The following is a 21,974-nucleotide window of genomic DNA, read 5'->3' on the forward strand; positions in this document are numbered from 1 at the left end:
AGTAATGACTGAGAATGTTTTTTTGAAATAATATTTTCATGGTATAAATCCTGCCTGCATAGTATGCCTTTAAGCGTGACCTGAGTACTTAGTAGTCAACTGCAGTACCCTTCTCCGCTTCCATCCCACTGAAATGATGACACCTGTTTGAGAAAATCTTAGAATCAATTTCTTATGTCAATGGGACTTATCAAATTAAATAAAAAGAAAAGAAATGGACACTTGACACTTTATGTTGCTAAGTTTATTGCCAGACTCAAATTTGTTTCAAAACATTTGTAGTAAGAATAGTGAATATAGCTTGCAACATTCCTAACAGAAACAGCATAAACAAATGAATAAAGTTGAACAAACAAACATAAATAATAAAGTATAGCACATGCATTAAGAAAATGGTAGTCGAACTTTTCACAATGCATGAAACACTAATCAATAAATAAGTCATTCTGATAGAGGAGGTGGTGGACAGACTTTGCATTTTTTCTTGCTCTGATGAGGGTAAGAAGTCAAGAGCTCTCAGAGGACTCCTCCCCACTGTCACTGGAGTCAGAGCTGTCCTCCGAGTCATTGGAACTCTCATCATCCTCACACTCTTCCTGTCCCACTATGATGTTTAGAGACAAACAGTGAGTGGCCAAAGCCCACAGATGCAGCCGCTATAAGAGGATTCAATGATTGACATCCTCAGGGAACACCATGTTTGACATATAATGAGTTCAGAATGAATGCCTCCTATTAAAATGTTGACAGCGAGACTTGATAGACAACTTAAATATTTGACATTTTGCTAAAAATGTTGGTAACAGTAAAACTAAAAATGTTTAATTCTTCTTGGATCATAACTAATTTGCTTCACAATTTCATAGATTTTCCATTTTGAGTCACAATTTCTCATCTTAAAAAAATGGCTCCAATTCAGGGTGTAAAATACAGCACAAGAAGCCAGATAAAATAACTTCACAAGAACTGACAAACTAAAATGAAACAGGTCTGTTTAAATCAATTCTCCAATACAGTAGAGAAGGAATGATGATTTGAGATGAAGATGACAGTCATTCAAAGATGAAAGATTCAACTTACCTAAATGCAACTTCTCTTCAATTAAGGGAATGAATTGTTTGGCCTCAGGGTTATCAGGTTCATAAATAAGAACTGAAAATATAATATTGAATAGGAAATTAAATAGTTTTTTCAACACTTGAAGAGCTAATCAATAAATAGGTCATTCTGATTCTGTGTATAGTCTTTTCTTCCTTTCTTCTTCCTCTATGCCATAATATACTAGACCTGCTTCATTTTCCATTGATAAGAATGATTATTTTAAAACTAATGCTTTAGGAAAGAAATGTACAAATTTGTTTTCTGTCAATGTCTGACTTTAATTAACCCAGACTGAATGTAACATGCAGTAAATTCAAGGCTTAATATAGTAATTTAATAATATTACATGAATGATACCTTCTTTAAAAAAAAAAATCAAAGATGGTTACAAAATTAAGATTTTGAATTATTTTTCATCCAAATGTTGTTTGCTGGTTCAGTTATCAATGTAAGTCAGTTTAGTTTACACTCACTCAAACCACATCAAGGTTATTAAATATTTTTAAAATTACAAAAACATATTATAATGAATATATTCAAAATCACCTACTCATTTCACAGAGTTTCTTTGCAAGAATGTAGTCTTTATCCAGCACTGACTTCAGGAACTGAAATATAAGACAGAGTAGTTAATTTCCAGTGACATTTTTGTGTTATAAATTAAATCTCCAATTAAACAACAACCAAATAAATGTAAAAATATATTTTGCAGTCTTACGGCTGTTGTGTTAAGTAGTCAGACCATAGGCATATTGTTATGTACGGTACTGAAGACCCAAAAGCAGACCAGAAGATATTCAAAAATGTTGTATTTATTTCAGTCCAAGTCCAAAGCCAAGAGATCATAAGACAACAAGCCCAAAACAAGATGAAAAAGGAGAGTTGAAAAAACAAGTAGGGGTCAAAAATCCAGAAAATCAGAAATCGAAAACGTGGACTGGATGCACATAGACCAACACGTAATGCAGACGGCTCTGGATTAGGGAGTGGACATTTGCATAGAGTTGTAGTGGAGAGGAGATGTAGTGATAGCGAGAGACAGGTGCGAACACTTCACTGAAACTAAGCAAGTAATCAGTGATAGCGCAGGAAGGCAGAGTTACAGAACAGAATATAAACTGGAGATAACGTTAGTAAGTTAGTAACGTGCTTAAATCTAAATTACCCAAAATAAGTGACTGTTAGTTAATTAGTTAGACAGACAGTAAATGTGTTAATATAATAGTATATATAATAGTACTGTACAATATCTATATTAGTAGTTATTAGTAAGTATAGTGCTATACAACATAGTGCTAACAACTAGCGAGAAAGCGGGAAGTAAGGAATACGAGAATCGTTGAAACCAAGAAATCTCCGAAACCACCCGAATAGTGAAACACGCAGACAGGGAGTGACTCAGGCTCAGAAAACATTCAGACGCAGACATCACAGGGGATACGAATGCTATGGACTGTAATGGCAGACAATAAACCAGATATGAATAATAATAAATAACAAACACTAAACAAACAGACAAAACTCTGGAACATTACACATACTTTCTGTCACGGACTAGCGCCGCGACGAGACTAACACTGTTACAGACATGCAACACAAACACCGCAACACAACACGCTTTACATTTTAAACTGAGCGGGAGTAAACAACAGCTTTTAAAAATGTTTTACCGCATAAAACAAAAGGTTTACCTGAGTCTGTTCAATCCTGGTCTCACAACCAAACAGGAAGTGAAGGGAACCAGGTAATATTTAAGAAGAGTGATTAGCAGGAACTACCAGCTGTTTAATTTATACAAGGGGGGAATTTGAATAGTACATGAATGATTGTTTTAATTTCTGTTTAGTACCCCCTTGTTATTCTTGTGTGTTTAGCTGTTTGTTATTCTTGTTATGGCCATGTGTGTTATGTTCTGTTTGATCATTTTTTGTTTTATTTTGTTAATTGATTATATTTATTGCCTTTCGCCCAATGTATGCTGGGATAGACTCCAGCCCCCCTGCGACCCTGTTCAGGATAAGCGGGTTAAGATAATGGATGGATGGATGGATGGATGGATGATATTTATTTTTTGTGCATGGAAGGTGCCAGGTGGGAGGGGCTATGCCCATTTATAGCTCCAGGAGCTATAGGGGGGCTCTCTTTTTTTGTTTGAGACATGGAGTGGGTGTGCTGTGTAATGGGCCTACTTTTTGAGGCATAGCCAAAGTACACGCCATTTTGATTAGCATTTTCTTTTGTTTGTTGTAAAATCTTTCTTCTTTGTTTATTATTATTATTATTTTGGTCATCACTGTAAATAAAATACACCTTCAGCACCTCATCATCGCAGTCCCTCGTCCTTCGTGTCTTCCACCCTCGGTGCACCCTAACACTTTCAATTGAGGAAATGTCACTAGGCACCTATTCCAAAGGGCATAGTAATCAAGTTTATAAGTTGGATTTTTTACATTGCACGTGTAGGGACTACAACACACATTCCCACAGGAAAATTCTGCGACGTGCACCACGAATGACGTCTAACTTGGTTCAGCCAATCCCGTAATGGCGGGAGCAATAAACTTTCCCGTATAAGAGCAAGACACGTTCTTGGGCTCTTCTGCTTCTTCTGCTCTCTTCTGCTTCTTCTCTTCGACGCACCCTTTTTGGCCATTCGCTTCGGCTCATCTGCTCCGAGACTCGGACAGAGGCTGAATGCTGCACAGCGCACTACCAGGCCTACGGACACACCCAGTTACCTCGCGGTAACTTTGTGGCCTATAGCGAGTGGAAACTGGTGTACGTGGAACGCTACATCAGTTTACCCCTGCAAAGCTCACCAAAGAACAACAGCAACAAACTTTTCCACCCGGAAAAGGGACCAACGAACATCCCTCCAGCAACCGAGCCGACCAGACCAGACGACAACGCGCGGCAAAGATGCCCCAGCCTGCGCATCTCTCCAGGACACACATTCACAGCACCATCGCGGCTCCTACAAGGACAGCACGTCTTTTGGATCCAATGCGTATGGACTCAGTAAGAGAACAAACATTCAGGCATAGCCAGTGTTTAGTTTAGTCTTAACTGTTTTTGTGAATCTGTGTTCCCATATTTGCCGTCTTATCATTGGAATGTATTTTGTTAGCTATATATATGTACGTGAATTGATTCGCCGTCTTTTGCGCATATATAGAGTAAACTACGCAAGTAGTCTTCTCACAGCTAACAATAACTAACACACCCAGAACTCTAGCTTACCCAAGCTAGCTACTCCCACTTTTACCTTTCCTTTGTTCAATCGACACGCACGCACACACACACACACACACACACACACACACACACACACACACACACACACGCACACACACACATACCCAACTAAATTTCCTTACTAACTTCCCGTTAGTTTATCTGTTCTGTGTTTTACGTTTGTTTAATAAATATATTTTATTAAACCCCGGTGTCCGTTTTGGAATCACATAGACATGAGAGCCGAGTTAAAGCAGTCTTTCGAAGAACTTCCAACCTTCAGGTTATCGGTATGTTTAATCATTAACATTGGTTATTTTGATTATAAATTAAAATACTAAATTTGTGGTTAGATATTTCTGATAATAGTAATTTTATGAGACTGATTACTTTCTGCAGTTATACTGCTACACAACGTTTAACTGGCGCCCCGGTTTCGTAGAGAGTAAAATCCCTGCGTTATTTGGCGGCCCGTGCGAGGACCCCTACACACAATTCAGGACGATAAATGAATACAGACACACTGTCGGTGGCATTAGGATGGTCCAATTGTGGAAATGTCATCACTATGACATTATGGGAGACTTTCTGTGATATGAACTGAAATCCCATCGTATTCAGTATATAGCTAGTTCCCTTCAAAGTATTGGAACTGCAAGGTCAATTCCTTTGTTTTTGCTATACACTGAAGACAATTGGGTTTGAGGTCAAAAGATGTACATGAGATGACAGAATTTCAGCTTTTATTTCCTGGTATTTTTATCAAGATCTGTTAAACTTATAACATATTACCTTTCGTATCAGACGACCCAATTATTAGGTGAGCAAAAGTATTGGAACATGTGACTAACAAGTGTTTCTTGCTTCCCAGATAGGTCCTGTTAGATTGGTTAAACAATAAATAGTTCTGAATCTACTCTTGGTTTTAGCCTTGGGTTTTGCCTGTGAAGACTGCATTTGTGTTAGAAATGAATGAATACCAGAGAGCTGTCTTTGGGAGAAAAGCAAGCCATTTTAAGCTTAGAAAAGAGGCAAAATTGGAATATCCTGAAAAAGAAAGAAACTGAGCCCACAGGGGTGAAGGTATCTCAATCAACTGTTTGAAGAAGACTTAGAGAGCAGCAATACAGAGGCTATACCACAAGATGCAAACCACTCTTCAGTAGTAAGGTGAGATGAGATTACAATTTGCAAAGACGTACAGAGATGGGCCACAGAAGTTATGGAACAAAGTTTTAAGAACTGATGAGACCAAGATTAACCTCTACCAAAGTGATGGAAAGGCCAAAGTGTAGAGACAGAAGGGACCTGCTCATGATCCAAAACATACAAGCTTGTCTGTGAAGCACAGTAAAGGAAGTGTCATGGCTTGGGCTTGGATGGCTGCTTCTGGAGTAGGCTCACTAATCTTTATAGATGATGTAATTCATGATGGTAGCAGCAGGATGAATTCAGAAGTCTACAAAAGCATTCTGTCTGCCAAATGCATCCAAACAATTTGGGAGGAACTTCATATGCAGCAAGACAATGACCCAAAATGCATTATCAACACAACAAAGGACATCATTTGGGAGAAAAAGTGGAAGGTTTTAGACTGGCCAAGTCGATCACGAGACCAAATTGAGCAAGCATTTCACCTCCTGAAGAGGAGATTGAAGGGAACACCCCCTGAAACAAACAACAACTGAAAGAGGCTGTAGTAAAAGCCTGGAAAAGAATCATAAAAGAAGAATTCAACAGTTTGGTGATGTCAATGGGTCCATCTACCATGCCACTATATTTAGTAGGATGCAGTGTACCGGAAATATCATTATAGTAAATGCAAAGTAAAAATGCATATTTCTGATGAAAATAATTTGTGCATTTAGGATGCAGGGAAAATGGCACCAGGAGGATATGGAACAATGCCTCCCCTCCAAGTACAACTGGCACCCGGCACTAGAAGAGATGGCTGAGGCGAGAACAGACAATAAAGTGCCAGATTTACCTACAATGGGGTTCAAACGTCTGAGACCACATTGAAATGTCATCCAGGAAAAAAACAAAGTGTTAGTTTTTAATTTTTCAACATCCTAATTAAAGTCAAAGCTTTGCAATAACTACTTGAAGACCAAGAGCAAGGAGTGCTGCACAATCCATAATCACCTGAACTCAACCCCACTGAACATTTATGGGAACACTTGAAGACTGACAAAAGCCAAGCATTCAGTAATATCATAGGATGCTCTTTGGAGCAGTCAAATAATATAATGGAGTCTAATACAGCTAGAGTGCACATTGCCATTAAAGCAAAAAAGGGACATACCAAATACTAAGAAATTGTAATGTAAATTATTTTTCAACTTCTCACTTAAATTGCTGATACAAACATTTTCATTACAAATAATATTACTAAATTAGAAAAGTATTCAAAATAGAAGCATTTTCACTAGTGGTCAACTTGCAGAAAAATGCGTCCAGGCAAGGGTATGTTGGTGCAAGCACAGTCTGCATGAAATTAATGTCTTAATTGCTAATCAGCTAATTACACAATAATCAAATGGGACTTTATTATATTAACTGCATTTTGGGTATCAAGCAGAACTTGTACTGTGCAGTTAAAAAACTCCTTTAGTGCATTGAATATCTTCATCAGATCTGGGAAAATGGATGCATCTTCTGGTGCAAAGTAAGCGTGTATCCAGAACTAAAGTCATTGCAGGATAAAATGCAGACTGGGATATTCCAGCAGTGGATTGAAATGATCCAAATGCAAGACAATGTAATGATGCAAGGCTTAACTAATGGCAGGATGGAATGGAAAGGTTCTAGGTAATCTTTTACACTATTTTGCCTAGAAGAGTACTTATTCATTTGGCTGTGTGTTTGTCACAGAAGTCGCAGGTGTAACTGATTCCATGCTTTTTTTGTTTTTAGGTTGTCTTTCCCCGTTGTCAATGCTTTCCGTGATTCTACAGAAATTTTAGATAGTAACTATTATAATAAATAATACATTTATTTATATAGCAATAAGCACAAGGTGCTGAACAAAGAAAAACTGTAAAATGACAGAAGGTAAAATTCTATAAAAGCAAAGCATAAAAATCATTATTGGGCTAAAAGTACAAAAATACTACTACAAATTAAAAGTGCAAATACAAAATAAATACATTTAAAAAAAACAACAACAATCAATACAGAATTTACAGAATACATTGGGGAAAGCCAATCTGTACAAATATGTTTTAAAGGTACAATAGGTGCGATTTTTGTGTTAAAACATTGTTACAAGACCATTGTAAATCCCTTCCTATCATTGAAAAAGGCTCACTGACATGTTCACTCACCCTCTGCCTGTGTTTCTTTAAATTTGGGTTTCAAAATATACATTTGATGGGCCGTCACCCTGTACCAAAACATTGTACAGCTGTACAATAATACAAGCGCATTGGTTGAAAATTGCTTCTAATTGCCACAACCAATGGCGTGGGGGCTTATTCTGATTGTTTGCGGGTCCAGCTGCCCAAATTGCACTCCAGACAAACGATCACTGAAACTCTGTATACTATTGCTTATTATCCAAGTGAAGACTACATATCTAGTTATAAAGCAATACCAGTTCCCTATTGGTAGCAACAAGCAAATTAGCCATAGTTAGCTCGACAAATTTACAAATATACACCTTAAACAATACAAACATAGTAGCGAACATTGTGAGCAGTTGCACAAGCATTGTGCCTATCTCTTTACATGTTCAATCATGTGTGTTTAGCTAAACTTTTATTTGTCTCAAACTGTAAGTTTCAGTTGCATTGTTTGTGGTAGACTATTATATCTTATATCTGTTATTATATAGCCAGCTAGTTAGCCAAATACTTAGCATGCTCATAATATAGTTGGTTAGCTAAAGTGAAAACCTCAAAAATATAAAAAATATAAATAGTGTTGTATAGTACACTAAAGTCAACATTTAATAAAGTCACTTGTTTGGCGAACATTTTCTTTCACTTCGAAAAGACGGCAGGCTCTGTCACGTTTGTCACTGTCAGCTTTCCAAAACAGTGCATGAGAACACTGAACTGTATAATAACGCTTTATATTTTGCATTATATTCATGTGGGAAGTCCAAAAATACCTATTGTACCTTTAAGATTTAAGATGAAAAGTGGAGCATACTCAAAAGGGTTATACTTGATGCAGTGTAAATTCATTCCTAAGGAGCAGAAAAGTATAGAAAACAATCTTGATGAATACAGCTATACGTAAGAGTTTGCAAAAAAAAAAGAATAAACTGTATAAACTATATAAAAAGGACAGCACTGAGAGTAATAAAGCTGAATATTGTAATATGTTAAAAAAGGTTAAAAAAGAACTAAGGCAAATCTCAGATGATGCAAAATCCAATCCCAAATGCCTCTTTCAATAGGAAAATTAAAGATTAGGTCAAGTGCATTAAGAATAAAAAAGGAGAACTGCTGAATAAGAATAAATATATTTATGATGCCTTAAATGGATACTTTGTTGAGAGTTTTACCACGGAGGTAAACTAGTAGGCTGGAAGGCATACTCAATACTAAGAATGTATTATATTGAGATAGGGGAGAAATAAATACTGGATAAATTACATAAACTAAAGACAAATAAGTCAACAGGCCCAGATGGCATATTCCCAGGGGTACTCAGAGTTGAGTGAGATAATCTTAAACCACTGGTAAGTATTTTTAGACGATGACTGAAAACAAGGTAATATAATACCAATATATAAGAAAGGGGACTGTATTGATCTAGGGAACTACAGGCCTGTCAGTCTAACTTGTATTAGTATGTAAAATACTGAAATCTATCATTAGGGACAAACTGGAATTATTTCTTGAAAATTAAAATGATATTCAATACAACTAAACATAAAGTTCTACATGTAGGGCGGCCTGTAGCGTAGTGCTTAAGGTACATGACTGGGACCTGCAAGGTCGGCGGTTCGATTCCCAGTGTCGCCACTGCCGTTGGGCCCTTGAGCAAGGCCCTTAATACTCCTGGCTATGTATCCTAGCATCCTATTGTCCTTTTTTACTTTGAGCAGTATCCAATTTCGTACCCCCCATGAAGTAATCCTGGCTTATATTTTTATTTCCCACATGTACATTACATTACATTACATTACTGGCATTTGGCAGACGCTCTTATCCAGAGCAACATACACTTGATCAGACTAAGCAGGAGACAATCCCCCCTGGAGCAATGCAGGGTTGAGTATCAGACCAAGGAAGTTATAATCACATTATACAATACTCTTGTTAGACCACACTGGTCTAGAGCAGTGGTCCTGGAGAGCCGCAGGGTGTGCTGGCTTTCGTTGTTGCTTGGCATTAATTGATCAATGAAAGCCGTTGATTACACAGTTAACTCACCTCACCTGGTTTCTTGTGTCTGAGTCGCTTGCTTATTTTAAGGTGGAGACGAAAGCCAGCACACCCTGCGGCTCTCCAGGACCAGGGTTGCCGACCCCTGGTCTAGAGGGAAAGACAGCAAAATACTAGAAAACGGCTCAACAACTTTGCTTGCTTTAATGGACAATTGGTCAATTCTAAATCAGAAATCATATTAGTCTACAGCACCTAGCAGTGCTGTTCAAAACCGTCGCCTCATTCGTATCAGCAACGCACTGCTGTCTAATTTAAAATAGTAATGTGCTTAATAATAGCCTATGTAGGGTCCTTGCAATGGGCTGCCAAGTAACGTTAATGTTGTTTGGCAGTATAACTGCAAAGAGTAATTTTTCTCATAAAATTACTGTTATCAGAAATATCTAACCACAAATGTAGTATTTTAATTAATAATATAAATAACCAAAAAATTATATTAAAAAATATGTTAGGAGTGTGTGTGTGTGTGCGTGCTGTGGCCCCCCGAGGTGCCCTCGGGGTACCACTGGGCCAACCTGGCACTCATCAGGGGCCTGCCGCTGGAGGATACCTCTTGGTCAGGTGATTGAGGGAAGGTATTTTCCTGTTGATATGCTGGAGGGCTTTAGGACCATGGAGAGAACCAGTTTCTAGGACAATAATTGAATGATTGGAGCTGATCAGGACATAACTAGGCACTCCTGGAGATTGTGAACTGCTCCTGGCCACACCCCTCAAGCACACATGGGCTGCGGTGGAGTGATGAGGCAAAGAGCTTTAAGGACAGGAATCATCAACAGCTAAGGAGAGGGTGGGATGGTAAACTTTGTGACGGTGCTGATTTTTGTGATCTTTTCTCCAGTTTGCCACAGGCCCGGAGTAGTGTTGAGCCTACTAACGAAAGGAAAGCTTAGGAACTGGGAACCAACCAGCCGGAAGTTTTGGATAGGCTGCCTTTGTTCTTTCCCACCACCCCTTACCCTTCACTGTTTTTTGTGAGAATAAATCAACCTCAGTTTTTTCACTAAAACCTTTTGCTGCCTTGTTTTTGACCTGGGATCTCACAGCGCACAAGCGCGCATGTCCCTTGAACAAAGGAAGGGTAAGAGTAGCTAGCTTGGGTAGTGTTAGTTGTGAGAAGAGTGACTACTTCCGTAGTTAACTACATACATTTGTGTTCAAATAAATAGCAGTGCGTTAAAAAAAGTGAATAAAGTGCAAATATTTTTTAATAGCTTTTAGTTCAATATTTCAAACGCAGTGGAAACATTACACATTCAATTCCAAATCAAAGCATTAGCAAATTTGATCAAGTCTGCGTTATTCTTTTACAGGAAGCAGAGGAATATTAATCTATTCAAAAAAATAGCAGTGTCTTCAAACTCTCTTTAAACTGTGTAAACTGAAGAAATTTTTCAAGATTTAACTTCACTTTAAATTACTGATCTAATAGTTTGTTGCATAACCATGGTTTTTTAACTGCTGCGCATCTGTGTTGCATCGAGTCAACCAACTTCTGGCACCTAGAAACAGGTATTTCAGCCCAGGATGAACAAACTACATTCCACAGTTCCTGTGAATTTTTCAGAAACTGCATTTATAATCAGGGGCATTTCCTCTTCCGCATAAGGCAACATAATCACTTGAATTATTTTGATGTATTGAAACTGATCCATGATCCCTGGTATACGAACTGAACACCATAGTATGAAAAACATCCCCATACCATGATATTTGCGCCACCATGCTTCACTGTCTTCACAGTGTACTGTGGCTTGAATTCAGTACCCGGGGGTTGTGTGACGAACTGTCGACAACCACTAGACCCGAAAAGAAAAATTTTACTCATCAGTCCACAGAATGTTACGCCATTTCTCTTTGGGCCAATCGATGTGTTCCTTGGCAAATTTTAACCGAATCTGCACATGCCGTTTTTTCAACAATGGTGCTTCTTGCAAATAGCTTAGCTTTGATCAAACGTTTTCTGCCCGTAACAGCACTTACAGGTAATTGTAGATCATCTTTGATCTTTCTGGAGCTGATGAATGGCTGAATCTTTGCCATTCTGACTATTCTTCAATCTGTTTTAACAGTAGTTGGTCGTTTCCTTCTGCTTGTTTCGAGTTTTTGTTGCCATTTTAAAGCATTTGAGATCATTTTAGCTGAGCATCCTATAATTGCACTTCTTTATACACTTTCCCCTCTCCAATCAACTTCTTAATCAAATGACGTTGTTCTTCCGAACAATGATTGGAAGAAAATATATTTTATAACAATGTGTGAAACATTTGCTTCCCTTCTTCCTTAATAAAGAACAATTAATGACACCTGTTTTTTCACAGAATGAATAAATTCTCAACTCCACACTGCTATTATTTTGAACACGCCCCTTTCAATGAATGAGTCAATTACTCAGAACAAGCAGCGTGCATGTCATGACAGCTGGGTCTGTTGTTTTTCTATTACACTACTACATCTACAAGTAAAGTATTTGCCATGCAGAAATATCACGACTACTAATAACAGTGGTTCATCAGGTTACTGATGTTGTACTGCCATTTTCTTGAACACAAGTTTATATGAGTAAGACGGCAAATCTATTCACGTAAACATACAGCTAATGGAATGCATTCAAATGATAACGAAAACCAATATAAAAACACAGATTCACAATATCAGTTAAGATTAAGGTAAACACTGCCTGTGCCTGGGATGTTTGTTTTGTCTTCTGCATTGCTGGATCCAAAAGGAGGTGCTGTCCTTGTAGAACCAGCCCGTGAATCGTTTTGGGCAGATGCACAAAGCTGGGATGTTCCTGTGTACTGCGCATTGTCCTCTGGTCTGTTCGGTTCTGAAAAATGTCCGCTGGTCCGTTTTCCGTGTGGAAAAGTTTGTTGGTGTAGTTCGTTGGTGAATTTATGTAGTGGTCCGCGTACACCAGTTTCCACTCACTGTCGGCCACTAAGTTACCACAAGGTAAACTAGGTGTGTCTGTAGGCCTGGTCGTGCGCTGTAGAGAACTTAGCCTCTGTCCGAGTATCAGCGGCAGGGCGTAGTCGTAGAAGCCGGAGGCCAGATGAAGTGAAGGGAAGGGCCAAAGAGCAAAGAGGAAGTCCCAAGAGCGTGCCTCTTATACTGGGAAAGTTATTGCTCCCACCATTATGGTATTGGTTGAACCGTAACTAGACGTCAATGATGGGGAGGACGTCGCGGAAGTGTCCTCTGAGATTAGGGAAATTTAGTTTTGTGGTTCCTACACCTGCAAGCAAGTTTTAAAATGATTGAGGGAGCTGCATGCCCTGTATGTCTGTCTGTATGTGTGTATGCAAAGCTCAAAGTCGTTATTCAGACAGAGGTCGGCTAACACCTAATCAGAGGTAGGCTAATCACAGGGGGGAAAAAAGAAAGGAAATGTTTTTAAATGTTTTATCAAACATTTAAAAACATTTTATCAAGTAAATATCATCGTTAAACAATTTTTCATTGATTGGTTTGGCAAGTTGCAAAAGTAAAAGCAGAGACTCTTGGCATATTTAAGACCAGCCTTGATACAGAGAAAAAAAATTATGGCTTCAAAGACCTGTTCATACCATACGCTTTCTTGTCATTGTCAAAATGACCTGCAAACCAGAGCTCCTTTACCTCAGCAAATAGCTCAATCGGGGCTCTGCGCTCCTCATCTTCACAGATCTCCCCTTCTTCCTCCAGCTTGGACTCATTCGGAGATGTCATGCACAGGCAGCCAGGGAACTGCAGAGACCCAGCCTGATCCTGCATACATGCTTGCTCTCCTGCCCCATCAACCACAAGAGAATGAAAGCCCTGCAGGTGATCTTTTCAGTCTCAACAGGAGAATAATCATCCCAATGATTATTGACAATCCTTTCATAACTCAAAGGACTGTATGTAGATTTGAGAAGGCAAGAGAAATTCTTATGAGGAATATACTTTGTTCAAAGCAGTATCAAGCCAGTTGTTAAGATACCCTTGTGAACTGAAGTCCCAATATAGCTTATGCTTAAATTTCAAAATCGCCTTTGTTGGAACAGATGCAGAAATTTTCCTTTCTTTTCTAATCTACATACAGGCCTTTGAGTTATGAAATTAAGAGAATTGTCAACCAGTTATTAGAAAGAAAATTAGTGATATGATAATGAAAGATGATTTTAAACTGTACTTTCATTTGGAAGAAAAGCTGATAACGTAGAAATGAGTTGTGGCAACACATAACAGTAACCTAATGAAAATAAGTCACATTCAGACAGTGGACCTCTGCTGTAGCCAATGGAAAGAAAGAAATATTCAGTGTAGTACCCTATCAGAGGGTATTTAGTTTGGTGAACCTCTGATCAAGCAACAACATACCTAGAAGTTTAGCCCATGAGCTCTAATATTGTTCAAATCTATTTTGAACTGGATAAGTTTTGCAACTGAACTGGAATCTTGCTTTGAGGAGTAAATTGTTAATAAGTGAACCATAAGGTAATGCTCATAACCAGAGATGTTCATAAGTCATCAAATACAAGTCAGAGTAAAGTCTGAAGTCTCTGAGCTAGAGTCCAAGTCAAGTCTCAAGTCTCTGAGCCAGAGTCCAAGTCAAGTCTCAAGTCTCTGAACTAGAGTCCAGGTCAAGTCTCAAGTCTCTGAGCTAGAGTCCGAGTCAAGTGTCAAGTCTCCAGAATGGTGCATCTTAAACAACAGTATGGCTATAGAAATGCATCACATTTCCTATGGTAATTGAAGATATAGAAACCAAAAGTTTTGAAGACATATTTTGCATATGACAACTGTGTGACAACTGAATAAGTATTATCAGGGACACACAAAAAGATAGTGGTTATTTTATTTATTTATTCATATATCAATGAACTACCATGCCTGAGCCAATGTTTTGGCAAAGCCTTTCTCAAGCTGGCTGGAGAAAGGTTTTTCCTAAACCTCAGGTGTGGTAGGTAATTGATATATCAATAAATAAGATAAAATAAATAACCATTCTATTCTCAGAACTTTTTGTGTGACTTGATAATGTAAGCATTACTATGGGCCTGTAATATAAAATGAGGGTCAATAACAAAACAAGGGCCGGTTACATGGACACAGATTCATCTTAATCCTGGACTAAATGCATCTTTGCATGGATAATCTCCAGTTAAATTTAGTCTAGGTCTAGGCTGCATCTATCAGGGACTACAGATGCTATAATCAAGATGTGGATTAAATGATAAATTAAAAAGTTCCATTAAAATCACTAAATCACTAAGTAGCCGACACAAATATGCTGCTATCAACCGTGTTAGCTATCAGCATAACCAGCAATAACCAAACCAGCGCTTATATATATATATATATATACTGTTGCAAAACAGTACTATCCTTAAGTATGTAGTTATATACAATTCCAAGTGCATTACAATACATACAGCATGACAGACCACAAGACATGGCAGTGAAATTAACACATCAGTGTTACTTAAAACAATTGCAGCTAACCGTGAGAACATCCATTATTCTTAATTTAAAATCGTTGAATGAAATAAGCTCGTTCCAGGACCAAGGACCACTGTAGGACAAGCATGGTAGGACCTCTGTATGAAAATAGGGGACTTTAAACTGAAGCCATTTGTGCGATCTCAGGTTATGACTGCTTTGAACAGATAAAAACGTCTGACTTAAGTACATAGGGAATTTGCTTAAAATAATTGTATAAATTGTACTGTAGCCTATGCCAACTGTAGCCTATGCCAAGCAAGGGATGACCAACCAGTCATGCTGTATAAAGTGCAATGATGAGTCCTAAAACTAGAGTCATATATCTCAATGCTGAGTGATACAGGGGGTCAAGCTTGGTTAAGGTGGAGGAGGAGGCGGACCTATAGATAGTATCACCAAAGTCAAGCTGAGGCAGAAATAGGCTAGCAACTAACCATTTTCTTGATACCATAGAGAAACAGGACTTTAGCCTGTACAAGAAACCCAGTGTTCAATTCTTTGAAAGGTGATCAATATGACATTTAAAATTTAGGTTATTGTCTAACCAAATACCCAGATATTTATAATGGTCTACAAACTGAATGGAGACACCACCAAGAGTACTAATGGAGGAGGTTGGAGCCTTAGCTCGCCCAGGAAGGAAGATCATGGATTTCGTTTTTGTTTGATTTGAGTTTCAAATTGAGAAAGGCCCATTTAACCCATTACGGTGTAAGATCACAAATATGTGATTAGAATGTTCTTAACTGAGCTTTCTAATGCTGATGCAACAATCACTACTAACAAAGTTTTGTTTTTTTAACACAACAGAAAATTGTGCTAGAGCTAAATTACTCATTGCAAACAGTCTTAATAGCTTTAAACAGTTCATTCCAAAAAGTTATTTGATAACTGAAGGTTTATTTAATAAATAAAGAAAGATACATGTCCTAGGCAAATTGAAACAGTTCTGAGGCACATTGAAACAGAAATGTTCGAAATGTTGGAAAACGGACTGGAAAAAAGTTAAAGGTTGGTTAATCCAACATTTCTTACCATTCACATTTTTCCTGTGATAACTGTCCCATAGTCTATATTTTGTCTATACGGCCACATATGACAGCACTGATATTGAGCAAGTGCTCAATAGGACCAAATGATTGTTGCATGGTATAGATGGAATATACAGCATTACATTAAAAGTTATTGTAGCTGATGCATTTATAATAGTCGGAAGCATGTTGGAACACAACACTTCAACGTGCCCCACTTGTGCTAGTTGTCATCCTGCACTGTCTATTTCTATTTCTGGATAGACAGTGATTTAAACGACATATATTTGGAGTCTGTGGCGTTCGCACATCATGATGAAGTTTCCAAATCCTCATTCACACATGAGAAGTGTATTGCTATAATAAGTGAAAACAAACTTATCATTCTTGCGCAAATGCAACTACGCAAAAGCCCTGTGTTAGTTTGTGCACCCTTACGAACAGTTTTTGGATTTTGCTGAATTGATAAACATTGCTTGGCCAACTATCAACTTCAGTCAAGCTTTCTGGACTTTCTGCTCCACTCGACTGGCCACCTAGAACACATTACATTACATGCCATTTGGCTGACGCTTTTATCCAAAGTGACTTATAGTTGATTAGACTAAGCAGGAGACAAGTAATTCAATTTGTTTCGTTAGCATTTTCTAGACTTTCGGATAAAGAAATCTGGCGGTCTATGAAATAAATTAGGTCTTTTCAAATCCTTTAGAATAAACCTTTGGCATTTGGACGGTTGTTTATATACAAAAATCCATTTTTTATAGTCCAATTTCATACAAAATGATACCCCCCTCTCATTTTGGCTACTTCTTCTGTGTGAAATGCTGACTTAATTAGCTAATGTGACCACTGTCATTACCTTGTTGATGTCACAGATTCCTGTGATTTATTATCTGTAATGACTGTGCGTCTCCAAACACACCTTTTCTAAAGAAATGCCGTTATTGACCTTTTATTTTGTGGCGGTTATCGACAGATGAGCCACTGTAATGGAAACACTAACCAATCAGCCCATCTCCTGACAGTACATGGATCCTTAAATGAAAACACCAACATTTTAGGAAATATACATTTTTTCTGACTTACCCTCATTTTTGTGCATTCACTGGCTCAGTTTCCATGTTAGCATAACGTGTTAGGCTTCAAGTCTTTACGCTAAGCTGTCAGAGTCAATAGCCTACCTCCTTCAAAGTGAAAAAATTCACTTTACAGCAACTCTGAAGATGTCATATTTACACAAGGTATTATGTGTATTTGAAATACAAAAGAATTAAAACGGGACATTCCCCTCCGAGGAATCGCCACCTTAACGTGGTGGAGGGGTTTGTGTGTCCCGGTGATCCTGGGAGCTAGGTTGTCGGGGGCACTGTTAGCCCCCAGTAGGGTCTCCCAAGGCAAATTGGTCCCGGGGGAGGGGCCGGACTAAGAGCGATTCAAAGACTCCCATGACACGGCCACACAAAGACCCAGTTACCTCGCCCGGAAAAGGGAAACCGGGGCCCCCTGCTGGAGCCAGACCCGGGAGGGGAGCTCGTCGGCGAGCGTCTGGTGGCCGGGCCTTATCCCATGGGGCCCGGCCGGGCACAGCCCGAACTGGTCACGTGGGGTCGCCGCCCTGTGGGCTCACCACCTGCAGGGGTCGGCATCGGAGTCGGGTGCTTTGCCCAACGGGCAGTAGGCAAAGGCGGGGATCCGGGCGTGCTGATCCTCGGCGTCGCAGACTGGTTCTGGGGACGTGGAACGTCACCTCTCTGGTGGGGAAGGAACCGGAGCTAGTGCGGGAGGCGGAGCGGTACCAACTAGATATAGTTGGGCTCACCTCCACGCACAGTACTGGTTCCGGAACCAAACTCCTGGAGAGGGGCTGGACTCTGTTCTTTTCTGGAGTTGCTCAAGGTGAGAGGCGCCGGGCGGGTGTGGGGATACTCACAAGCCACCGGCTGAGCGCCACTGTGTTGGAGTTCCACCCGGGGAACGAGAGGGTCGCTTCTCTGCGACTACGTGTCGCTGGGGGGAAGGCTCTGACTGTCATTTGTGCGTATGCACCAAATGGCAGTTCAGAGTATCCGGCCTTCTTGGAGTCACTGGGTGGCATCCTGGAAAGGGTGCCACCCGGAGACTCCATAGTTCTGCTGGGCGACTTCAACGCTCACGTGGGCAATGACGGAGAAACCTGGAGGGGGGTGATTGGGAGGAACGGCCTGCCTGATCTGAACCCAAGCGGTGTTTTGTTATTGGACTTCTGTGCTGGCCATGGATTGTCGATAACAAACACCATGTTCGAGCATAGGGTAGCTCATAAGTGTACTTGGTACCAGAGCACCTTAGGCCAAAGATCGATGATCGACTTTGTGGTCGTATCATCAGACCTGCGGCCGTATGTCTTGGACACTCGGGTGAAGAGAGGAGCAGAGCTGTCAACTGATCACCACCTGGTGGTGAGTTGGATCAAGTGGCCGGGGAGGCTGCCTGACAGACCCGGTAAACCCAAACGTGTAGTGAGGGTGAACTGGGAACGTCTGGCGGAGGCCCCTGTTCGCGAGGTCTTCAACTCCCACCTCCGGAAGAACTTCTCACGCATCCCGGGGGAAGCTGGGGACATGGAGTCCGAGTGGGCCATGGAGTCCGAGTGGGCCATGTTCAAAGCCTCCATTGCAGAGGCGGCAAGCAGGAGCTGTGGCCAGAAGGTCATCGGTGCCTGTCGGGGCGGCAACCCAAGAACCCGCTGGTGGACACCAGCGGTGAGGGAGGCCGTCAAGCTGAAGAAGGAGGCCTTTCGGGCTTGGCTGGCCCGGGGGTCCCCTGAAGCAGCAGACAGGTACCGGGTGACCAGAAGGGCTGCAGCTTCGGCAGTCGCTGAAGCAAAAACCCGGGTATGGGAGGAGTTCGGGGAGGCTATGGAGAAGGACTTTCGGTTGGCCTCGAGGAAGTTCTGGCAAACCATCCGACGACTCAGAAAGGGAAAGCAGGGCTTGTCTCAGGCTGTTTTCAGCAGGGGAGGAGAACTGCTGACCCGGACTGGGGATATTGTCGGGCGGTGGAAAGAGCACTTCGAGGAGCTCCTGAACCCGAACAACACGTCCTCTGTGGAAGAGGCAGAGCCTGAAGACTCGGGGGAATCTGCACCGATATCCCTGGCGGAAGTTGCTGAGGTAGTCAAAAAGCTCCTCAGTGGCAAGTCGCCGGGTGTAGATGAGATTCGCCCTGAGATGCTGAAGGCTCTGGACATTGTTGGGCTGTCTTGGCTGACACGCCTCTTCAGTGTCGCGTGGAGATCGGGGACAGTACCTGTAGAGTGGCAGACCGGGGTGGTGGTCCCCATTTTCAAGAAGGGGGACCGGAGGGTGTGCTCCAATTACCGGGGTATCACACTCCTCAGCCTCCCTGGGAAAGCTTACTCTAGGGTACTGGAAAGGAGGCTCCGACCGACGGTCGAACCTCGGATTCAGGAGGAGCAATGTGGCTTCCGTCCTGGCCGTGGAACAGTGGACCAGCTCTTTACCTTGGCAGGGTTGCTGGCGGGGTCATGGGAGTTTGCCCATCCAGTCCACATGTGCTTTGTGGACTTGGAGAAGGCTTTCGACCGTGTCCCCCGGGGAACCCTGTGGGGTGTACTGCGGGAGTACGGGGTACCGGGGCCGTTGTTACGAGCCATCAGGTCCCTGTATAACCAAAGTGAGAGCTGTGTCCGCATTCTCGGCACAAAGTCAAGCACGTTTCCGGTGGGTGTTGGACTCCGCCAAGGTTGCCCCTTGTCACCGGTCCTGTTTGTGGTATTCATGGACAGGATCTCAAGGCGCAGCCGAGGTGAGGAGAGTGTCCGGTTTGGTGACCTCAGAATCGCATCTCTGCTTTTTGCGGATGATGTGGTTCTGCTGGCTTCATCGGACCGTGACCTTCAGCACGCACTGGAGCGGTTTGCAGCCGAGTGTGAAGCGGCCAGGATGAGAGTCAGCACCTCCAAGTCCGAGGCCATGGTTCTCTGCCGGAAAACGGTGGATTGCTCCCTCCGGGTTGGGAACGAGTCTTTGCCCCAAGTGAAGGAGTTCAAGTATCTCGGGGTCTTGTTCACGAGTGAGGGTAGAAGGGAGCGTGAGATCGACAGGCGGATCGGTGCAGCGTCAGCAGTAATGCGGGCGTTGCACCGGACCGTTGTGGTGAAGAAGGAGCTGAGCCGGAAGGCGAAGCTCTCGATTTACTGGTCGATCTACGTCCCAACCCTCACCTATGGTCACGAGCTTTGGGTAGTGACCGAAAGAACGAGATCGCGTATACAAGCGGCCGAAATGAGCTTCCTCCGTAGGGTGGCCGGGCTCAGCCTTAGAGATAGGGTGAGGAGCTCGGACATCCGGAGGGAGCTCGGAGTAGAGCCGCTGCTCCTTCGCATCGAAAGGAGCCAATTGAGGTGGTTCGGGCATCTGATCAGGATGCCTCCCGGGCACCTCCCTTTGGAGGTTTTCCGGGCTCGTCCAACTGGGCGGAGACCCCGAGGGAGACCCAGAGCCCGCTGGAGAGATTATATATCTCTCCTGGCCAGGGAACGCCTCGGGATCCCCCAGGAGGAGCTAGAATGCGTTGCTGGGGAGAGGGACGCCTGGAATACCCGGCTTTGCCTACTGCCCCCGCGACCTGACTCCGGATAAGCGGGTGACGATGGATGGATGGATGGATGTCAGAGTCAATAGCCTACCTCCTTCAAAGTGAAAAAATACACTTTACAGCAACTCTGAAGATGTCATATTTACACAAGGTATTATGTGTATTTGAAATACAAAAGAATTAAAACGGGACATTTTGCCAACATGAAAATTGAGCCAGTGAATGCACAAAAATGAAAATGAAATCGAACATCTTGTCGAAGTCTGGGTAAATCGGAAAAAAGGTATATTTCCCAAAATGTGACGTAAAATTCAGCTGACAACCAAAAGTGAAACATATTATTTTATTTACAATTACACCATATAACTATGCAGCCGGAGCCAACTAGCTAGCTCAGCTAAGTTACAAGTAGGCCAATGACTACTGGTGCTGACTGACAGAAATTAAACTAACAGATTTTCAAGTCATCCATAGGCCTTGGAATTCTGACATAACCCAGAGGAAATCTGTTGCCCATATATGGATTTCTGGATCAAAGCACAATTTCTCTTGAATGAATAGCCTTTTTACATAACCGTTTCTGTCTATTGGTCTTTTAAGATGGCGTTTAATATTTGGAAGTTTTTATCGAGACTCATTTCTCTCTTAAGTGGCACTGGATCCACTCAATTCCAATTCGCTTTCCAACCAAAATATTTTTTTTCTTAGCAAAAAGCTTACATCACAGAAAATGTTTTACATGTCACAGCTTGCGGTTCTGTGAGAATGGTTCCCAGGCTAGTCAATGCCACCATTAGCCAGCAAAGAAATTTAAAGCAATGACTCTTATAACTTAAGGAAATTACCAACAAGAACTCCAAGTATGACAAGAATAAAGACACTTACCACAAAATATACAACCATAAAATAACATATAATTTTTTACACAGACGAGTAATAGCCATCTGCAACACGTGTGAAAGGGGTTAGGTGTCTTGCTCAGGGACACGCTGACACACCCAGATCGAACCATCCAACTCTGACTGCAAAGCGACCGCTCTTACCTCCTGAGAAAATGTCAGTATCAACACAGAGCTTTGACAATCAGTGTAGCCCTGTATACAGTACTGTGCAGAAGTCTTAGACACCCTAGACT

At 41.3% G+C, this 21,974-nt stretch overlaps 1 protein-coding gene across 6 annotated transcripts in view; it reads right to left on the reverse strand.

Annotated features, from left to right (window-relative positions):
* Positions 1–255: 255 nt before the first annotated feature.
* erich2 (glutamate-rich 2) overlaps positions 256–21,974 on the reverse strand; it is a 55,849-nt gene continuing 34,130 nt past the window's right edge. For 5 of the 6 annotated variants that reach the window (XM_061236876.1, XM_061236879.1, XM_061236874.1 and 2 more), the window contains 4 exons: positions 13,359–13,507; positions 1,652–1,709; positions 1,081–1,152; positions 256–604 (listed from right to left, as the gene is read on the reverse strand). In XM_061236876.1, the coding sequence (XP_061092860.1) occupies positions 507–604; positions 1,081–1,152; positions 1,652–1,709; positions 13,359–13,507 (377 nt within the window). In that variant the 3' untranslated portion in view covers positions 256–506. The remainder of the gene's footprint in view (positions 605–1,080; positions 1,153–1,651; positions 1,710–13,358; positions 13,508–21,974) is intronic. The other variant, XM_061236880.1, reaches the window with a different exon arrangement.

Source organism: Conger conger, chromosome 3 (genome assembly GCF_963514075.1).
Source record: "Conger conger chromosome 3, fConCon1.1, whole genome shotgun sequence".
Classification (NCBI taxonomy): domain Eukaryota; kingdom Metazoa; phylum Chordata; class Actinopteri; order Anguilliformes; family Congridae; genus Conger; species Conger conger.